At 49.0% G+C, this 16,468-nt stretch overlaps 5 protein-coding genes across 5 annotated transcripts; 3 read left to right on the forward strand and 2 right to left on the reverse strand.

Annotated features, from left to right (window-relative positions):
• Nucleotides 1–726: 726 nt before the first annotated feature.
• Nucleotides 727–2,936, reverse strand: EI90DRAFT_3127141 (general substrate transporter; the record flags this gene model as incomplete). The annotated part of the gene is made up of 11 exons (XM_039063986.1): nt 727–1,051; nt 1,108–1,174; nt 1,225–1,623; nt 1,675–1,992; nt 2,058–2,219; nt 2,273–2,337; nt 2,398–2,471; nt 2,523–2,548; nt 2,617–2,684; nt 2,749–2,818; nt 2,873–2,936. The coding sequence occupies 11 exons, from the start codon at nt 2,934–2,936 to the stop codon at nt 727–729; spliced, it is 1,638 nt and encodes a 545-aa protein (XP_038913563.1).
• A 1,175-nt stretch (nt 2,937–4,111) lies between these two features.
• Nucleotides 4,112–6,144, reverse strand: EI90DRAFT_3018192 (general substrate transporter; the record flags this gene model as incomplete). The annotated part of the gene is made up of 10 exons (XM_039057204.1): nt 4,112–4,402; nt 4,438–4,562; nt 4,613–4,769; nt 4,844–5,013; nt 5,065–5,382; nt 5,443–5,604; nt 5,659–5,723; nt 5,785–5,858; nt 5,996–6,042; nt 6,123–6,144. The coding sequence occupies 10 exons, from the start codon at nt 6,142–6,144 to the stop codon at nt 4,112–4,114; spliced, it is 1,431 nt and encodes a 476-aa protein (XP_038913564.1).
• Nucleotides 6,145–7,383: 1,239 nt separating this feature from the next.
• EI90DRAFT_3127143 (uncharacterized protein) lies at nt 7,384–8,255 on the forward strand (the record flags this gene model as incomplete). Its single annotated transcript, XM_039063987.1, has 4 exons — nt 7,384–7,443; nt 7,500–7,679; nt 7,737–7,781; nt 7,839–8,255. 4 exons carry the CDS (start codon nt 7,384–7,386, stop codon nt 8,253–8,255), a joined length of 702 nt encoding a protein of 233 aa, XP_038913565.1.
• A 730-nt stretch (nt 8,256–8,985) lies between these two features.
• Nucleotides 8,986–9,495, forward strand: EI90DRAFT_3067884 (uncharacterized protein). Its single transcript, XM_039061057.1, has one exon. The coding sequence runs from the start codon at nt 9,121–9,123 to the stop codon at nt 9,358–9,360; it is 240 nt and encodes a 79-aa protein (XP_038913566.1). The 5' UTR covers nt 8,986–9,120; the 3' UTR covers nt 9,361–9,495.
• A 472-nt stretch (nt 9,496–9,967) lies between these two features.
• On the forward strand, nt 9,968–10,961 carry EI90DRAFT_3018195 (uncharacterized protein; the record flags this gene model as incomplete). The annotated part of the gene is made up of 6 exons (XM_039057205.1): nt 9,968–9,996; nt 10,020–10,254; nt 10,276–10,405; nt 10,441–10,577; nt 10,673–10,778; nt 10,867–10,961. The coding sequence occupies 6 exons, from the start codon at nt 9,968–9,970 to the stop codon at nt 10,959–10,961; spliced, it is 732 nt and encodes a 243-aa protein (XP_038913567.1).
• Nucleotides 10,962–16,468: the final 5,507 nt, after the last annotated feature.

The raw sequence follows: 16,468 nt of genomic DNA on the forward strand, positions 1-16,468 counted from the left end.
CGGGTTTGGTGCCAAACGGTTCAGCAGTTGAGGCGTGCATCTGCTTTCTTTGATTACATTGTATTTTCACCCACTTCTTTATTTTGTGTTTCATTTTGCATTACATTGTGTTTGGGTACTACTGTAATAACTTGTATCTGGGTTCTTTTCCCAAGTATGTATGCAACATAATGTTCAAACATAATAACTTTATTGATAAACTTCAATGTGGGAGAGAATGTGATAGCGTGCCGATACAACCAACCATACAATCACTGAATCAGCTCAATCACCCCTGTAATTGGTGTGATTACAATCAGGGGACCCAGTTGAAGTGATTGTAAACCATGTGAGGTTGAAATGATCTCAACCACTTCAATCGGCCTCGGGGGTTTCCTGATGATCAATCTTAATGACTATCGGGCTTTAGAACGAATGTAAACCAAAAGCGGCAGAACTTCGATCAGTAAATTCTAGAGATGGGTGGGTCCAAGATATGGGCAGGACATTCCTCTTCAGTACAGGTGCCGCAGCTTCCGAACGGAGAAAGATTTCATTCCTTGAGAAAATCAAATTGGCATGATGATTGCATACCCAAACCGAATAATACACTATCCGTTCCTGAACAGTATATACATATTGATTTGAGTTCGTCGTTGATCAGGTGGATTATTTTGCTGCCAGTTCAAGCGAAGTTCTTGACAAGAAGCGCTGAGTTACAGTGGGGCGGAGTGCAGATTGGTATGTTTAAACCACTTGTCTCCTGCTCTCGCAGATTGAGTTGTTCTCATTAGTCGATTCAGGTAGGTCGCCTTTCTCGTCCCTCTCATTAGGCAGCTGTCGAACATTTGCGTGAGCTCGCTGGGCGAGAGCATCGGCGGCACTGGGATCGTCAAAGAGCAAAGCGGTCTCCTCAAGCGAACGTCCCTTGGTCTCGACAGCATAGAACCAGATGAATACCGTCTCGGCGGCGTCCCAAATGGTATAGACGATATAATATTTCCAGTTGAGGGCGTCGAAGGCGATTGGATTGACGTACTGATTGAATACAATAGAGGCAGTGAGAGACAAGCTGTGAAAGGGAAGTCAGGGTTCGTTTCTCCGCATGAATCAGCGCCTAAAACGGACCCCATTACAGCCAGCCCCTTCGCACGAATCTTGTAAGGTAGAATCTCAACGGTATATGAGATCAGGACTGTGGCCGGGAGTTAAAACGAAAAGAGAGGGCGAGTTTGATGGACTTACGCGGTGTATATGCAATGGCGTAGAAGAAGCTGAAGAAGAATGCCACTGCAATGTAGGTATGGCCAGCGTTCTCATTGCCCTTCTGGGGTTTCCCGGTCGCGGGATCCGTGGTAGTCCCATCAGGGTTGACGTGGACAGAGTGACGATACACGGCACTACAAACTGTAATTGCCATGTATGACACCGTCATGCCAGCTGTTGAGGCGATAAATAAAACACGGCGACCGACACGCTCCGTAAGGACGGAAGCAGTGATAGCAGTGGCAAGATTGAAGATTTGCAGGATGCCGTTGATGAGAGTTTGATCAAAGGTGGAGGTGATACCAATACCATTTAGGATGAGGTTGAAATAGTATGAAATGAGACCATTTCCAGACCACTGGGAGAAGAAGGAAATAGCTGCAGAAGCCTTAGATCACTGCACAGTGTCCAGCGACTAGTTCGACTTACCAATGATGATTCTCATGCGACGCAAATTACCTGCGCCGCTAAAGAGCTCCAAGAGGCTGGAACTTTTAGCGTTCGCTTCGTCCATGGCAATGGCCTCTTTCATCTCGTTGTATTCATATTCGATGAGAGGGTCATTGCGGTTCCCATTGGCGTGGTATTTAGCGAGGATATTGAGAGCCTTCTCATCCCGGCCTTGGCGGATCAGGTAACGAGGCGACTCGGGAATAAACCATAGAAGAAGCAGCTGAATAACAGAGGGAATGGCTTGAAGAGCGGATGGAATACGCCATGACCAGTTATTACCGATTCGGAAGGTTCCTTTTGGATGCATGAGGGTGAGTTGAAAGAAACAGTGACGTATTTGTGATAAAAAATTGTTTCACCGAAAGTCCCCCAGGCCGCAACGATAGAGCCACTAAACCGCATGGTATTGAACAGCGCGGAAACTGAGGGCCGGTGTGAAGGATAGGCCAGCTCGGAAATGAGAAGAGGCGAGGCTACCATTGAGAAAGATACCCCAAAGCCAATCATGGCGCGGGCACCAACTGAAAGCGAATGGCTTAGGAAGCCTTAGACATTGATGCAACTGCACACTGACTGAACATGCCAAAATTCTGCGAGGCTGTCTGCAATGCAGCCCCACCAGTAATAATAAATGCACCTCTGCAGAATGGACCAGACGTCAGTGTTGCTCGTGTGGCTGAAAGCGGATGCCGCAATTACAATAGCATAGCAGACTTCCTCCCAAAGGTATCTGCGACATATGGTGCAAAGGGAATGCTGCAAATAGAACCTATCTGAACACAAAAATCATTGACTTATCTAGGATTTCTCGTACTGCTGCATACGGTTTGAATAGCGTTGAACAGACCCACTGCGGACATAAATAGTGAACGTTAGCATTTCCGAAATGGAGTGAAAAGCAGCGGAAACGACACACACAAGTTCCACCACGAGGATGATGGAAAAACTCTTGCCACCAAGTGGCACTTTGCAACCCATTCATCATGCTGCCAGGAAGAATTTGCATCAGGCAACTGAAGTGTTCTCGGCGTTCCATCACCCTGTACTGACCTTCCGTCAAATCCAGTGGAATATGAGGAGATGAGAGGAAGGCAGAGAAGAATATTCAACGTCAGCAAGCCTGTACGAAAAAGCCATCAATGGATTGATTGGGATGCCAGACCCAAGACGTCACCTGTGTTGCAGTACCACTTCCCCGTGTAGAGTAAGTGGTCAAAGTTTGTCGTTGCATGCCTCATTGATGTACCGATGCTTGGACCCATTTCAGCCTGAGGGGTCCAAAACTTGAAGAGACACCCATTTTAAACAAGTGGGCGGCCAGGGAAACTATCTGGAAGATGATTATCCTGACCTTCCAGGGATGCTGATGACAGGACCTTTACACCCGGATCATGACCAAATAAAAACGCTAATCATGCGCCAGTCCGCGGTGCAGACTCACTCCCTCCGGTGGCGGGGATTTTCGTTGTTGCAGTATCGTACATATTTCAAAAGCTTGCCGATGAGAAATGCTGGAGTCCCTGCTGGGTTATCGGTTGGGGACGCCGCATCGGAGGGGTCTTCCGCATGCAAAGACTGCATGGACTCAGTAACACAAGTTGCTACAACATAATGGCTGGAGTATAGACGCTTGATTCTCGGGGCAATTGCACAATGATTACAGGACCATGGGCCAAGAGTTGTCCTGGCCCGAAGACGGACTGGGTGCCTATAGTTCTGGGAGCTAGTGATTCCACAGTTCCATAACTATGCAGTATAATGTATGTTGGTTCATCGGAGTTGCCCCTCAATGAGACTGTTGGCTGTTTACAGCGGCGGTCGCTTCAGTAGCATTAGCGTTGGGTTATGCATATCCAAGCCGGTAACTCCAATGTTTTTGCTTCATCTTTGCACACTCTACGCAAGGAGGTAAGGCCAGAAATGCCCAGCTAAGGCCGGGCGTTGCCGGAAGGAGTGAATTGGGTCACCGACTCTGACAGACTCAAATAAGTATCACAGATGCTGGCGGGCCGTGCATTGCAGTACTAAAATGTACGCTCATTTGTAATGATGGCGAAGTGAATGAGAATCAAGAGTTCCCTGTGCTTCGATCATTGAAATTCTACAGATGGCCAGATCTGGTTACAAGTTCATTACAGTCAGTGCGGCAGGCCGCAGAACAGCTCCTTGAGTGCGATGCCCAACTAGGGGAAATGAAACTGACACGAATACCATGTCCAAACTGAATATGTCTAGGAATTAAGAACGGCCGCTGGTATGGTGCTTGTTATTCTGAATCAGTCGCTGTTGATCGAGCCAAAGGATTGCAGGTCGATTGACACTGATTGGTATTCAGTTCATTCCAAGCGGCTTCCTGACATGCATCCAAGAAGCGCTGAGTTGAGGTGGGTGGGAGTACCATGGATCGATACGCTCAAAAGGCGCGCCCAATGCTCTCATCCGAAATGGAAAATTCGTCAGCATCCCGTAAGTCGAAACCGCCCCCCTCATCCTTCCCGCGGGAGAAATGAACGTGTTTATGAGCACACTGGGCGACGATGTCGGTGACACTGAGGTCCTCCAGGAGTACAGCGGTTTCCTCGAGCGATCGTCCCTTAGTTTCGACGGCATAAAGCCAGACGAACACCGTCTCAACAGCATCCCAAATGGTGTAAATGATGTAGTATTTCCAGTTGAGGGCATTGAAGGCGATTGGGTTGACGTACTTACTGAACACGAGAGAAATTGTGATACACATACTATGAAAATAAAGTCAGCGTAAGTTGTTCCCCAATATAGGCCAGCAGGTGAAACGAGCCTCATTACAGCAAGCCCTTTGGCACGAATCTTGTAAGGCAGGATTTCGATGGTGTATGAGACCAAGACTACAGTTGATGGTCAAAATAAAAGGCGAGGTCGAGTTCGAGAGACTTACGCGGCGTAAATGCAATGGTATAGAAAAAGTTGAACAGGAATACCACTGTGATGTACATGAACGCAGCTTTCTCGTCGCCCTTCACAGGTTTCCCCGTTGCAGGATCGATATCAATAGTCCCGTCAAGGTTAAATGGGACGGAGTTACGTAGATAGCACTGCAAATTGTGATCGACATGTAGAACAACGTCATGCCAGCTGTCGAGATGATGAACAGGACACGACGACCAACACACTCCGTAAGGAAGGAAGCAATAATAGCAGTGACAAAATTGAAGATTTGCAAGATGCCACTCATGAGAGTTTGGTCAAAGGGGGTGATAATGCCAATGTCATTGAGGATAAGGTTGAAATAGTATGAAATGAGGCCATTTCCGGACCACTGGGAGAAGAAGGCGATGGCTGCCGAGGGTTCAATCGATTATGCGATATCTAGCGACCAGCTTGACTTACCAATGATAATTCCCATGCGACGTAAGTTGCCTGCACTACTGAAGAGATCTGAGAAACTGGTACCTTTAGCATTCGCTTTGTCGATGGCGATAGCCTTTTTGATTTCGTTGTACTCGTATTCAACGAGGGGGTCATGGCGATTTCCATTAGCGTAGTATTTGATGTGGGTGTAGAGAGCCTTCTCGTCCTGGCCTTGGCAGATTAAGTAACGAGGGGACTCCGGAATAAACCACAGGAGAAACAGCTGAATAACAGAAGAGACGGCTTGAAGGGCGGATGGAATGCGCCATGACCAGTTGCTTCCGATTCGAAAGGACCCTTCGGAGCACATATAAGTGACTTAAGAAACCGTTGGTTTGTAATAATGTTTTGCCTCACCAAAGGTCCCCCAGGCCGCAACGATAGAGCCACTGAACCACATAGGATTGAAAAGGGCAGAAAGTGCAGGTCGATGTGATGGATAAGCCAGCTCAGTAATGAGAAGAGGTGCAGCCAGCTGCACGAAACATGTCCCGAACCCAATCATGGCGCGGGCACCGACTGCAATTGAATGCTATAGGACGCCTGAGAGACTGATCCGACCGAGACACTTACTGAACATGCCCGCATTCTGCGAAGCTGTCTGTAATCCAGCGCCGCCAACGACAATAAGTGCGCCACTGCGGATAGGATCGGGCGTCAGTTCTGCTAGCCCAGCTTGACGCAGGTGCACCGACTTACAATAACATAGCAGTTTTTCTTCCAAAAGTATCTGCAACGTACGGCGCGAAAGGAATTCCACAAATAGAACCGATCTAAATACACAAAGTTGTCGTCAAGTCACCCAGGATTTGTGATTTTTTGAGGGACATGCGTTTTGAATCGCATTAAATAGTCCCACTGTAGGGATAAGGATCACAATACGGCGAAGAGCGGTGGAAGGGGAACGTACAAGTGCTACCGTGAGGGTGATGGAAAAATTCTTCCCACAAAGCCACACTTTGCAGCCCGTTCATCAGGCTATTAGCAAGAATCTGGGCTAGGCATGCGGTCTCGGCACCTAACAACTCCAGACTAACCTTCCGTCAAACCCGTTGACATAAGTGGAAATGACGGGAAGGAGGAGAAGTTCAAAACCAGCAACCCTGTAGAAAAGGGCTGTCAATAGTCGGATTGGTACCCCAGGGATCTCCAGGCGGTACCTTTGTTGCGATACCATTTCCCCTTGTAAAGCAAATGGTCAAAGCTGGTCTGAGCATGCTTCATCGATTTGCCGATGCTGTGAGTGATTTTGGAGGGTTAAACCTGAAGGAGCGCCTGCTTTAAAAAAGCAAGAGGCATGGAAACTGTCTGAGGGAAGATATTCAATGCGGCCACGCATCAACTCTCCACGAAGTGATGACATTGAAAACGCCCATCACCTTCATGACCTCCGGTCTCCAAGGGAGGCCGACTGAACCTTTCCTTCCATTTTACACCCATGCCAACAGTACGGCTGATTGTCGCTTCTGTTATTCTGTCTATAGTAAATAATAAGCAATAACAGCTGGTCTACAGTCCGGACCCTTATGAGGATTCTGGTGTTGACGACGACAACCAATATTGTGACGCATCATCCACGTTGTGGCCATAGGTTTTGCTGAGTCAATATTGGCGGATCGTCGGAACAAAGAACTGCATGGACCGCTCCAAAATTATTTGCGCTAACAATTTTGTCATTGGAGACGTCTAAATGACTGCGGACAACGAGTTGTCCAATCATTCCCAGGTGTGGCCCTGAAGGATGGGGAGTGGGTGAAGGGTTCCGCAGTTTCCGAATGATTTCCTAGAGTCTACTACGCAAAGACGAGAAGCCAGAGGGAAAGCCGTGATGCCCGCGTTCAATTGAACGAAGCCATGACCAAGCACTGGCACTCCGGTGATCCTGCTTTTTTCCGAAATTCGTGTGGGGATAATGATTCTAGAGCTGTAGGAAGATGATTGCAGTAGATATCTGTACAAACAGCTATATTCTGGATATGTCGAATCCCGCCACAGATGCAACTGTGTGTGTGTGTGAGCTCTGGATATTTAACGTGCACGTGCAGGCTGCCCGAATGAGGCGCCAAGGGCACGGATCAAAAGATCAAAAATTATGTACAAGAGGGGAAGTAAAACATATGGATGCGTGGGTTCGGAGCGCCTAGGGGTACTCGTACACCGTTTCCGGGGGGGAGTATGCATTTTGGATTTGTTGGCAACGGATGCCGGCTCCGAGCATTGTTGGCCAGACGCGTAAGTGTGCCTCTTGATGCGTTGGAGAACCGCGGCGAAACGGGTTAGTTGAAACGGCTCCTGGGAATGTTGGCCAGACGACTCCTTCGTGCCTCTTGGTCCTTTGGAGAACCGCGCTTCGGTAACGTAGGCGGGGGCAATAACCGTTAGGCGCGGAGCCGCGTGTTTTGCGAACCACTCAGCGCTTTCGTAAGAGAAGGAAGGGAGATAATAAAAGCGGCAGTAATAATTCATCGTTCGATTCCCGGGCTTCAGCTGAATGTCGAGATCTTAATATCGATCCCTTATATCGTGCGCTCACTGCACCTGGTATTTTCACCGAAGAACACCCGCGTCTTTGTTTCTACTTGGAACACCAATACGTGAGTCAGCGAATATGATTGCAAACATACCATGGGCTCACGAATACGCGCCATTAGCCTATGAATGGGATGAAAGAAAGGGCTGATTCAGTCACACGCAAGGTAGGGATGAGGTCAGCTCTTCCCCTGCCTTGGTGATATTCATGCCTCCCTTCTCAGCTGAAAGGCCATGATGCTCTTTTGTATCATGCATTGATTCGAACCGGCGTTCGTGTCACCTTTCACCACGTTCTCTTCCCTACTGACCCCGAGAACTGGAAAATCAAACATAAATATGAGGATAGTTTTGACCCTCACCTTCATGCGATACTCCCCCGATGGGTCGCCAGCATCGATGCGCCCAAAGAGGTCGAGGGCGGAACGAACGAAATTATCAACTTTCTAGGAGGCGGGACCCCTCGGGTGCTAGGAATCATCGAGGTCACCAAGAATCCTGACAAGTTCGTCAAGATAGATTATATTGCCTACGGCAATGAACCATGGGAGGACACGGACTATGGCACGATATGCATGGTGGCGACTATGCATGGATTTGACGTCGACGAGCCCTGGAATGCAATCCAACGTGATTCTTGATGATTATTGGTCCCAGATGTGCGCCAAGCAAGGTGGCATACCTATGATTTTGATACAAAAATGTAACAATGTAACAATATAACAAGAACGTTGTTCCTAATCAGGTGTTTGCGAGCCCGAGGCATTATATTATTATTCTTCTATCTGTGTAACGCGTCCTTGCGTTTAGACAACCACGGTCAGTGACCTAATCATCTGCGTAAAGTGATTCGGCCACATTGCATTCCTGCCTGGAGAAAAGCGCGTGAGCCAAGATGCACACGCGGATTTTCGTTGCATACAGAAGCAAAGCTGGCATGGGCAGTCAGTGAGAGGAATGGGGCGTAGGACAACGCCTACTTTGGGCCAAGAGACACTTTCATCACCGTACATTACAGGGAGTCCCAAACGTCGGCCCTGGTACGGATGGTGAGGGACCATCGACGTTCACGAATATTTGAACAAATCGGGAATTACCCAGGAACTCTCGGGTCGGAATGCCTCCCCTCGATCGCTGATGACGAACTGAGGCACGATACTTTCAACTCCTAACTGATATCACCACTGCTGTTCGTATATAGCTACACGTCTTGGCGAAAACCTGTGAATGACGTTCCACTCAACTTCTAGGTCCACCATGTCAGCGCAGTATATTTCCACTATCAGCCAGCCGACCAGGTTTAGTTCAAAGCGACTGCTTGCCTTTTCCAATAGCCATTACTGACGAGCGGTACCGGTCATCCCATCGATGTGATTCACAATTGTTTGCATCGCGTTATAGGATGTAGCAGAGGTAACGTTACTGGACCAGGCCACGAAAAGCTCAGGCTCCGATGGGCTAGTTTTGTTCATTTTGTAAGCGACCCAAGAGAGGCCTATACCGCCAATGGCGTATATCGCAGGATATTTAGTTTCGTCAAAGCGTTCTTCAACGTGGGCGACCAGTTCTTTCTTGATAGTCTCTCTTCCACTCTCCGTGTCCTCAGCTGGTCTCTTCAGCTTGAGCACCAGCACAATATCTTCCTCCTCACGCGCTACCTTCACCTCGAAAAACTCTAGTTTGCTACCCGCGCTAGAGATAGATGCCTGCAGTGCTACCCCGTATTGCAGTTCAATGGGAAAGTGATGATTGAGAATACCGTTCCACAGCATGTTGAACTTGCTCTTGTGAAGGTCGGGGTTGGATGCCGTCAGCGCGATCAAGTTTTGTGCCATGATGGCGACTGCACGAGGGTAGGGCATGGTCGAAGGTTCAGGTTCAGCTGTGTTGTTGATTTTGAAATTTGACAAGGCAGAGTGACAACACTTTATATTATTACTCGAGTCATAAAGATCCACTGCACCGTCATTCCTCCGTGACCAATGTCAGGGCCATCGAGCTACCCTGAGCCACCGCAGAGCTACGTTCATGAAATTCACATGCGTTGGCCGACTTGATCGGCAGTTCAAAACCACTTTGTGCCATATGTACATGTACTAGTTGTCTGCCAAACTCCGGGATCAGCTGCAAGGTCCTCTATGTTGACGGAAGAAAGCAGCAGCTATACTAGTTTGTTTGACCACATGCGACCCGTCTTGCATGATCTATCCATCCTCACACATTAACTTTGTGATGAAGCCTTCAGCATTACTTATGCCCGAGTCTTGAGCCCAAGAAGCACGAAAAGATACGAAGTTTCGACTTCCAACAGAACCATGATTGAGATGCAGCCGTCGCGACGCAGTTTACATTAATGAAGAGCAGGAAGGAGGTCAAAATCATGTAAGCCAAAATTTCCCGCGTAGGAAGTGTATGGACGCCCTTGTACCTCCATCCCAGAAGCCAGAGTCCTTGATGAGTACTGACCGGATCTACCAAGAGCCATCTGATAAATACCCGTCCGCTGGTGGTGACACCGGGACTGGGGACAGCAATAGAAGCTTCGTGTCGTTTCGTTCTCCACATATCCCCAGTAACCCCCTGTCCTCCCAGATGACTTCGGGTATTGGAACGGAACCCAAGGGTACTATGCACAAACAGGTATGTCAGGACATCCACTAGGGTCTTAATATGAGGGTCACATACCGGCTCAGCACGCTAGGACCAACCCTTCTCCGTGTCACCAACGTGAGGGTCTATTCGAGCTTGCAGGGCCAGCCGAGGTTTGAATCCGGCCACATGATTCCCATGCGTGAATCTGACTAATCGGAGCCACTGGGTTGATAGCGAAGACTGGTTATAATGGCCAACTAAGATTTGGCAACGGCAACGGCACCCGACTCGTAATACAGCCTGAACGCAGCAGCAACGGATGGACGGATGTTTTTGAATTTAATGGAAACACGAGATTAAGTATGACTTGTGTGCGCCGGCCTCAGCGCTTCAGTCTTTATTCTGGGTATCCGCCTACATTGCAGGCGACCATCTTCGCTGAGCATATTGATTTAATGCCCTCCAGTCCTCGGAATTGGGGAATTCGGTGGAAAACGTCGACCCCTTCATTGATGATATACATCAGCGCGTCCATGAATATGATCCGCATCACCATACGCCGGTACCGGGATGTCCGTTAACTCCACAAGATTTAACTGATGGAATGGGCCGTTGAAGGCCAGTCACGTCAATCGAATCCACCATGTGTGTATATACTAGCACCGGAGAGTCATGGAAGCGCAGCATTTATTCATTGTATGAAGGAATTATATACTGCAATCGACATCGTATTCGGTAACGCTGCAGTGATTTGATCAGCCTCCGGCAGTTAAGAACGAGAGGCCATCTGTGGAGCTCCATGGAAACTATGGTTTGGTCGCTCGCAGGGTGTATGTTTGAGGGTGCGCGGAGTCGAGAATCAAAGCAATCCTTCCGAACAAAGTGCAACTTGGTGTGAGCAGAAAGCAAAAAGTGGGTCACAAGTAACGGATACGTCCTTCAAACGCGAGCGAGTCTCGGACGAAGTTAATGAATTGATGAGTTGTCCGTATGAGTGTCAGGAGTGCGAAAGCACAGAATGATATGAACAAGTTCCATTAAAATTGGTGGCACCTTCAGCATACGCACGATAGCCGCTGGGCGCTCTGAAGCTCAACAAATCAGCAAAATCTGGAATACCCAGATGTGCCCACCCGAACTGCACATGTCCGAGCACGCACACGGTGAAAACGACTTCGAATGAAAACCGGCTCACAGAAGAGTACTGGTCGTTCGGCTAGGAGACGGATAGGACTGCTTCTACGCGAGGGAACTACGGGACTTCGGGCTGTGTCGGGCCATTCCGTTTTCCACCGGTCGGAGTGGGTAGAAGCGCCTGGGTGGGGGAGAGAACTGAGATGATGTGCCGAAACCATCGACGCACAGGAGTGAGATCTAGATGAGAAGTTCGGACAGGATTGGAGACACACCTCCGCAGTCTCCCCCGGGTCATTTCCGGGGTGACGAGTCGAAACAACAGCTGCAGTTGTCCACACGACAGTGGTTAGCAGGCCATGCCGTGATCCCCCAACGCTCGGATGAGGATAGGAAAGCAACGGAAGCAAGCGAGTCAGGAAGGGACTTCCATATCCAGTATTGAGTCGCCATATTTATTCTTTCACAAGGTCTCCCTCTCTCTTGCAGCACGCGTATTTCGTCTTGTCCATCCTTGCAGATGAACGAAAAACGAGCAGGCTTCTCTCCTCGAGGAAATGAGTGCCAGGTGACGGCGATTCTAACCATATTCTAGCTCGTGGTCGGAATGCCATCTGGGTCCTGGAAATTTTCTCAGACTGGAGATGGCAAATAGAGGAATCTCGTGCCTCAGAATGGAAAGATTCCTTCGCATAATGTGCGGTTGGCTCAAGGCTTTAGCCTGAAACCTTCTGACCTTCAGTCACACAAGATCAGAGTCATTCTGGGGGACTTTGGACCACTTCTCGATCACTCAAGCATCACAGTGATTCATTTGTGGAGCATGGGCTGGGTCTCTGCAGAGCCCTCAATTTCTTAAGACAGACAGGAGTGTGTTTGACGCCCATAAGTTCATATGTGGCCTGAAGGGCAATACCTCCATCATTCACAGGAATGGGAGAGCGGAGGAACTTGATACGTCTCTCCATTCCAGTGAAATCGGGGTGTATAGCTTTCAGGACCTCGTTTTGTATTTATGGAAATTGGGATGTCTAGAAATGCAGCGCGCATCACTCCTGGGGAGCATCAGTGGTATTCACATCGCACACTGCGCGCTGTGCTGCCCTCGCCTTTTCCCAGGATCAGACATGCGATGTCTGGTCTTCCATGCAGTGGTGGGTCAAGGGGTTGGCTTCGATTGTGTGGCGATATCAATATCGCAGACAGACACACGCTCCATATCAAGCACCATTTAACGCGTGAAGACACATGGATAGGAACAGGGGTTCTCGGCGCAGTGAATGAGCCTACTTCAATTAGCAGACCTGGTGAAAGGGCCAATGACGAAACTTTGGCGTTTCATCACTCATTTTGTAGTGAAAAAAGTTAGTTGTGGACGCTCAAATGTAAGCGTACCAAGGGAACAACTTCCTCAGACATGGCGTTAGCGTGTATGGGCCACAGGAACACCTCGCCACACGGAGAGTTGCGTTTTAGGTGCTCGGCACAAGACTTTGCATTTGAGGAGTTTTTCACCCAGCTGGATGCAGACTTCCGCAATTGCTTAGTTGCGGCTTGTCATCCGTGATTATCTGTGCTTGTGATGTCTGTAGCTGCGCTTTGTGCTCGTGCTTGCCTTTGGGCATCCAAACACGTGGCGGACCCGAAGTGTGGGTCCAATGTCCATCCATCCGGGGCAGGGCCGCCGGTGGGAACGAACCTTCCTCATTCATCACAATACCAGCTAACACTTATGTAATTTTTGGTGCATATTTACTTTTTTTGGGCATTCCTGATGAGATGGCCATGAGCTCCTGATTTTTCCACAACGTCGAACAGCAGATCGCGACCACATTCCGCCTGTCCTCTTCCAATCGTTCGACTCCGTATGAACATTTTTCCGTGCTCGCTGTCAACGGAGTGGGGTGGTTCGTGATCTGTGTCTCGAGAAATTCCTCAAGAAATTGGAGTTGAGTGATACGGAAGATCTGGATACTCGATCTTATTCACGGTGTGTCGCCCTAACGGCAGCACTCGACTGAAGGGTCCGTGTTGCATTTGTGGAAGCGTCGACTGGAGTTTTCTTTGCCACAAAGTGGCGTCGACGACACGGTTCACCGCTACACTATGATATTCAACTACACTCTTCAGCAAAGATCCTGGTATATTGGAATGCGCGGCAAACTTTGTGCCCCAGTGCAGCGATGGTTTCGGGGCGTAACCCTGTCAGGGTGCGCAAGTTCTTCTATATAGAGTCAATTAGGTTAATAATCCACGAATAACCAATCTGGCTAATATGCTGATGCATCGGCTTGATGACCGGATCTTCCCTAGCCATCTTCTTCGCCACAGAGTGAATATGTTTTCCTAACGGGCCTTCTCCCCCTCCTGGCGTCTTGTATCGTCCCTCAATCTCCCGCTCACGGATATTGTAGCGGGACGTTTTGGGAGCAGTTTCGCGGTTGAACAACGCTAAACGGTGCACTCGCTGACGAGGAATTTCGGAATTTGTGAAACACCAACTGTATTCTGGGATCGTGTTCATAACGCTGGTTGGAATTTCGACGAAGAAAGTTACTTGATTTGGAAGGTTTTATTCATTCTTGCAGCAGTTCTGGAGCGTGGTTATCACAAGGAGAGGATTGAATAGATCCGAAAGGCATAAAAGCGTGGTCTGAGCATTAGTTTTCCCTACCAGTTCCTTCTCCCCCCTCGCTCTCGGGTCCCCAGTCGCTACTCGCCTTGCCGTCCTTGGATGTCTCTCTAAGCCCGGTCTATGGCCATTCTGAACCTCTTTCACCCTCAACCCCTTACTCGTTGTCCATGCTGTCCTACACCACGTTGACTTTCTCCTATCGACCTTCCACCCTTACACTCGACGCCTGAGCCGCTGCCATTCGTACCATCTGCCATCCTTGAAGTCCCTTTTTGTCCAGGTCCCCCGCCTACTGCGCAGCAACCCTGACACTTCGGATGATCTCCAGGCTGCCGATCTTCGCTCACTACTTGGAGATAGTGCCTTGACCTTTTAATCGACTTGTGACGCTAGCTCCCATTTTTGTGTGAAGACTACTTATCGACCAGCTTCTTTCCATCATGACTATCGGATCAATCAGCGTATTCCTCCGTTACCGCTTGGGATGGTGCCGATGTATTCTTGTCCGGGGCTTCGAAACTGTGGCCTTGTGGATCCCATCCTCTGGGAAGTGAGAAAAACCTGAAGTGAATCGAGTACGGAGACGCAAAAAAGCCCTTCTACCCAATGGATGCGCAATCGCAAAGAACGACTGACCTTCGCTTGCAAGTTCTGGCGCGTCTGCTAGTTCCTTTTCCCTGCGCCTCCATCCCGGGACTCCAGTCGCTACCCACCTTCACTATCTTTGGATCGCCAATACCTCGGTGCTCACTCTAAACCTTTCACGGTCTCGGCATCCTTATACACCTTATCCCATCGGCCTTCCACCACTACATCCTACCATTCGCACTGTCACATCTTAGTCGCCATCCTCGAAGTCTGCTCCTACCCCTGTTCGCTAACCTGATCCTGAAACTGTGGGTTATATCTAGGCCGCGGTTTATTCACTTTGCAGCACACCCATGTCGACAAAAGAGACGCGGTCTTTACCTTTTCAATCGAACTATGACACAACTCTCATCTTCATGCGACCTGGCCGTGTCTGCTTTGGCGAAACCGCTTGTGGATCAGTTCTATTATCTACCGGGTTTACATCATACTTCCCCTCTATGACTGTTTGGCCCATGGACTCCGATGACCAGTGGTACACCTTATGGATTTGACGCACCTTGTAGGTTTGATTGATAGAGGGGAGTGGACCAAAGCTGAGGCGAATCGAGTATGGGAACCCATCCTATCCAATGGACGCACGGTGAGAAAGAACGAGGCCGGCTTTCCGCTCCAACTTGTTTCCTCGACGTACGCTCTGGCCCCAGGCCGTTTCGCTTGAAGGTCCCAGCCTTTGTAGCCTTTCGATCGCAACCTAGGATTCTTTCTGTGTATTCCGTCTTCGATTTTACCCTCCTCGTGTGCTCATCGTTCAGCCTTGTATTCTATCTCTGGGCTATCCCTCCAAGAACATGTCCGTCCTGTCTTTTGAATAGTACGTATCAGGATTTTCTCTTGGCTAACAGGCAATGTTCGCTGAACTCGTTCGTACAACGTTCTGTTTAGGTGTCACCGCGGTACGTCGCATTTATTTCGGGAGAGGGGACCTTCGGCGGGACGCCCTCATGGCGTCGGTGTGGATATGTTCCCACAGGCGTTTATGCCTGTTGTCCATGCCCCTTCCCTGTTAGGGTGGAACTTTGCGGGCCAGTTGGCTCGTACTGTGTCCACCCAGCAGGTTTGGCCGTAAGTATCATTTCCCCTCTCACATTAAGACTCATGCTGACATCCTTACATGTCCAGGAATATCTTATGTCGCCCTCATCGGGCAAGGAGCAAATTTAATGGTAAGCCGATCAAGTCCACTGGTGTAGTTCTTCGCCACTAACGTGGAGTTACGCTGCTGGCGGGAACTTCGCCTTGCATTAGTCGATTTCAAGGCCCAGCCCCCCCGGATGATGCACCGGAAGCTTAGTGACCGTAAGTACAATTCCCTTTTCTCGCATCCGGATTCACGCTGGGTTCCGTCCCACCTGGTGATGAAACACACCGAATGTTCCATGTTTTATGCTGAATCGATGAAGTATGTACCTGACAATTGTTGTTCTCTTATCTTCTCTATACGGAACCCCTTTTCATTTTAACCCTCAGTCCTCATGACGCTATCTGCAGGGACTAGTGTTCGTTGAGATGTCTACCTGTACTCCGCGTTCTTTCATGTGTTCCCTATGTTGGGTTCTACCATAGCAGACGTGTATTCCAGGTAGTTGGGTATAATATCACACTGTTTACGAGAGATTGAGATGAGTGCAAATCGAGTTCTATGTTACTTCCCTTGGTCTAAATAGTTCCAAGTGATGAAAGAGAATCTCACCTCAGTTCCAAAGACGTGAATTGAGGAGAGAGGAAAGAAAAAATCGCGCGAGGTGGCTTTTAAACCATCCTCGACTGCGTTCATCAACATGGATGCCAAAAGTAGAAGCATCAGGCAATCCTTCATGGAAATGCCCGTGCGCAAGAAGTATG

Source organism: Cantharellus anzutake (genome assembly GCF_015039405.1).
Source record: "Cantharellus anzutake strain C23 chromosome Unknown EI90scaffold_41, whole genome shotgun sequence".
NCBI classification, from domain to species: Eukaryota; Fungi; Basidiomycota; class Agaricomycetes; order Cantharellales; family Hydnaceae; genus Cantharellus; species Cantharellus anzutake.